The 4,235-nt window shown below is 49.4% G+C and overlaps 1 protein-coding gene across 1 annotated transcript; it reads left to right on the top strand.

Annotated features, from left to right (window-relative positions):
• The first annotated feature begins 2,253 nt into the window (after window positions 1–2,253).
• LOC123962944 (histone H2A-like) lies at window positions 2,254–2,877 on the top strand. Its single transcript, XM_046039453.1, has one exon. The coding sequence runs from the start codon at window positions 2,290–2,292 to the stop codon at window positions 2,671–2,673; it is 384 nt and encodes a 127-aa protein (XP_045895409.1). The 5' UTR covers window positions 2,254–2,289; the 3' UTR covers window positions 2,674–2,877.
• Window positions 2,878–4,235: the final 1,358 nt, after the last annotated feature.

Genomic DNA, 4,235 nt, shown 5'->3' with positions numbered 1-4,235 from the left:
TAAAGAGCTTTCCTATGGCTACTCACCGCTCTACCGTTGAGGTCCGCCGCTCGGAAGGAGTCCGCCTCTGCCCGTCCTGCCACGCCGGCTACATCATGGGGTTTGATCTCCACGCCCGCTGCGAGACCTGCCTCGGTCCCCAGCACGCTGGCCTGGCTCTGACTCCCCGGGCCTCGTGCCCCTACTGCGCACAGCTGCCCGTGGAGGAGAAGCGTCGGCGGGTCGACGCCTTCGCGGCCCTGCAGGAGGAGGAGGACGACGATGCTAGCTGGGCTAAGCCAGTTAGCTTCACGGCGGACCTCGCCGGCGGGACTGCTGGCGATGCAGGGCTCGAGTCCTCTGACTCTGCTCCCTCCATTGCTGGCTCCCCGCCAGGCTCTCCCCTCTTCCCGCTGGAAGACCTGGAGTTTGACTTGGATAAGAAGGCGGCGTCGCTAGCTCCTGCTCCACTTCCGCCTTCCAGCTTGCCGTCCTGCGGGGCTCTCTTCCGGGATCTCCCCGACATAATCAAGACGGCTGCTGAGCGCAAGGGCGTGCCGATGCCTGCTGAGCCTCCTGCACCTGCTCCTAGCGCCATGCTCGGCGACATCTACCAGCCAGAGCAAGCGTCCAAACAGGTTCCTGTGTGGCCCCTTTTCCCACCGCTTCAGCCTTTTCTCTCCGAAGCGGGGGCCGAGCCTGGGAAGCTGAAGGCGCCGGTGGCGAGGTACGTCAACTTCACGAAGGTCGAGGGCCTCAGTGACCGTGGGTTTCCCTCTGTTCCACCTCTGGAGCCCAGCCTGGCAGCCATCCTGCTGCCTAAAGCCACCTTTTTTCGGCAGGAGGAAGCCGACTCCGCCCTCCGCCCGCGACCAGGTGACGGCTCGAGTCACCGGCCGCTCCCACCAGTGCGCCGCCCAGGTAACAGCCGCCATCAACAATATATCGCTGCTGGCCTCGTCCATGTCATCTGTCGCTGCTCAGCCCGACGCCCTTTCCCCCGAGCTCGCCAGCGAGTTTGGGAAAGACGCGGCCGCCATTTTGTCGCTCGCCACAGCGGCGGCGGTCGGCCAGTCCCGGATTATGGCGTGGATGACGATTCTGCAACGCAACATGTGGCTGCACATGTCCGATCTGCCGGAGCAGATCAGGAAGGAGTTGCTGGACGGCCCCATCAGCCCCGATGGGCTGCTCCCATGCTTCTATGAGTATAGGCGTAGCCCTCTAAGCTGCGGGCCCGACTGGTCCCACCAGCGTCGGCTGAAGAAAAAAAGCTGACCTCTTGGGAGCAGATCTCTGGTCTCGCCGGTATTATATACCTAAATTGCGGACCTGAGAGAGGCCCGTGCACGGCACATGGGCGCGAAAGAAATCTTCAGGACTGCGCATGCGCGCGGGGATGAACCCAATAGCGACAGCTCTTAGAGGGCGAAGCCTATACTCATAGAATCTGGGGTTACAATACGTAACCAACGTTCCTGTGTGGCCCCTTTTTCCACCGCTTCAGCCTTTTCTCTCCGAAGCGGGGGCCGAGCCTGGAAAGCTGAAGGCGCCGGTGGCGAGGTACGTCAACTTCACGAAGGTCGAGGGCCTCACTGACCGTGGGTTTCCCTCTGTCCCACCTCTGGAGCCCAGCCTGGCAGCCATCCTGCTGCCTAAAGCCACCTTTTTTCTATTATATACCTAAATTGCGGACCTGAGAGAGGCCCGTGCACGGCACATGGGCGCGAAAGAAATCTTCAGGACTGCGCATGCGCGCGGGGATGAACCCAATAGCGACAGCTCTTAGAGGGCGAAGCCTATACTCATAGAATCTGGGGTTACAATACGTAACCAACGTTGTTTTGTATTACCCAGTTCATCCGGGACAGTATTTAGATTTTGTTTCATTTTTATTCAGATTTTATTATTTTGTATTTAACCTTTATTCAACTAGGAAGTCACATTGAGGTTAAAACCTCTTTTACAAGTGAGACCTACATCCAACCACAGCTCATTAAATATAGATTAAATATAGATTAAATATAGATTTCTTTAGAACTATAAGAAAAACAACGCTGTGACTTAGAGACTGAAATGTGAATAATAACGGAGCAAACGCTACAATTGTAATTTATTTTGAAATCCCATGCAGCGTGAACCGGAAGTTTTATGGTTAATACCGGGATTTGACGTAAACCCTTTTCTGATTGGGTGATCATCGGTACGCTCGCTCTGGCCAATCAGGGAGCAGCTCTGTACACATATATATGTGGTTTCGGCGGTTTGTAGGGCAGAACGTTATCGTGCTCGAGAGAATCAACGTGAAAAATGTCTGGAAGAGGAAAGACCGGAGGCAAAGCCAGAGCAAAGGCAAAGACCCGCTCCTCCCGCGCCGGGCTCCAGTTCCCCGTCGGTCGTGTCCACAGACTCCTGCGTAAAGGAAACTACGCCCAGCGCGTTGGTGCCGGAGCCCCCGTGTATCTGGCGGCGGTGCTGGAGTACCTGACCGCTGAGATCCTGGAGCTGGCCGGAAACGCCGCCCGCGACAACAAGAAGACCAGGATCATCCCCCGTCACCTGCAGCTGGCCGTCCGCAACGACGAGGAGCTCAACAAGCTGCTGGGCGGAGTCACCATCGCTCAGGGCGGCGTGCTGCCCAACATCCAGGCGGTCCTGCTGCCCAAGAAGACCGAGAAGCCCGCCAAGAAGTAAACAACAAACACAAACACACAACGGCTCTTTTAAGAGCCACACATCTCAAACTGAAGACACACTTCCTGCTGTATATTTCACGATGATTAAAGAAAGTGTTTATCCATCACACCCAAAAGCACATAACACTACATCTAAAGTTCTGTGACGTGTAGACTTTTTAACTACAGGCAGTTGTTAATAAACAAAGGAGCAGAATAGGAAGACGCTGGTTTGTGCTTTAACTTCTACAGCTAATGTTAAGACTTTATCCTGATGTGAATCTCAACCAGACTGGTGCTTGATTTAACTTTGATATAAAATACAACTTTTATCTGCATGATCAGCCAAGGAAAGCTCTGAAGAGTCTTTACAGTGAACACCGGCACGACATGCTTGAGGGCGTTGCCCCTTTTAAAGGTGAGACTAATGTTACGCCACTCGATTTATGAAGAAAAACTTTTGACCCTAGAACTGCTGAATCAAAGAATTTCCAGTTTTGATTATGGAAATGTGAAAAACTGCATCACTAATGTGGTGCCTTTTGCAGGTTCTTGTAAGGAGGATGGTGTTTGGACACATTTCTCAGCTGTGGTGCATGAATGAAATTAGAGAAAGCAAAACATAATCCATTAAAAAAATAATAAATAAAGACGTGCTCATGTGGTTGGAAACTTCAGAAATATTTCAAAAAACACTGAGTTACAAACATCAAGTTCAGCAAATGCATAGCTTCGAGTTAGGTGACCCTTTTTTCTGAGAAAATGAGATTTATAAATGCAACAATCTGAGATCAACCTATGATGATGTTGCAAACACTCTTGGTGCGCTCGGCCAGACTTACAGAACTGGATCTGTTCTGCCACTTTAAAGTAGACGACAAAGGAGAGCCAGTGTTTGAGGAAATAACTCGTGCTGAATCCTTTCTAATGTGTGTAAGACGTCTTACAGTAAAGAACTTTGATGAGCATTTTTATGCCTATGCTATAAAAAAAAGTAAAGAATTTGAAATGATCAAGCTGTCTGATGCAGTCAGGCCTTTTAGACATAATCAATAATCAATACAGATGAACTATACTTAAACCCGAGGTACAAGATTGTTTAGTTCTCAAGAAGGCAGATGGTCCTTATTGTCTTTGAACGTGTAATGAATCCACTAATTTATTCATTTTCAAATTAACAATGTAATTTCAACTGTTAATGTAATTGACAATTTAAAGACGCCTAAAGGTTTTATTGTACATGTATTTAAAATGTGTTTGCACTATTTTTAACTATGTTATGTTGGAAACACTTCCCATGTACTGTAAAGGTACAGTTATGATGTAGTCATCTAAGTCATCGCATGCTTGGGTTTTTTATTACATCTTAAATCAAAAGCTCAGGCAAACTTGTTGTTATATGTATGTATGTTATATATCCTATATTTTTTTAGGAATTGCATGAACGTGTCGAGTTGAGCGGTAACATTTTGTTGTGCTCATGTATTCTGTAGCCTGTCGACATTTCACCATTGATTAAATGGCTTTTTTCACATATCTTTCTCTCCATTACTTCCTGGCAACAACATTTACTTGTGTTAC

Source organism: Micropterus dolomieu, linkage group LG23 (assembly GCF_021292245.1).
Source record: "Micropterus dolomieu isolate WLL.071019.BEF.003 ecotype Adirondacks linkage group LG23, ASM2129224v1, whole genome shotgun sequence".
NCBI lineage: Eukaryota > Metazoa > Chordata > Actinopteri > Centrarchiformes > Centrarchidae > Micropterus > Micropterus dolomieu.
The sequence above is the reverse complement of the archived record's forward strand: the minus strand, read 5'-3'. Positions and strand labels throughout refer to the sequence as shown.

Bases quoted from the DNA above. Each gene is read 5' to 3' on its own strand.
- LOC123962944 (XM_046039453.1), top strand. From the start codon at position 2,290: ATGTCTGGAAGAGGAAAGACCGGAGGCAAAGCCAGAGCAAAGGCAAAG.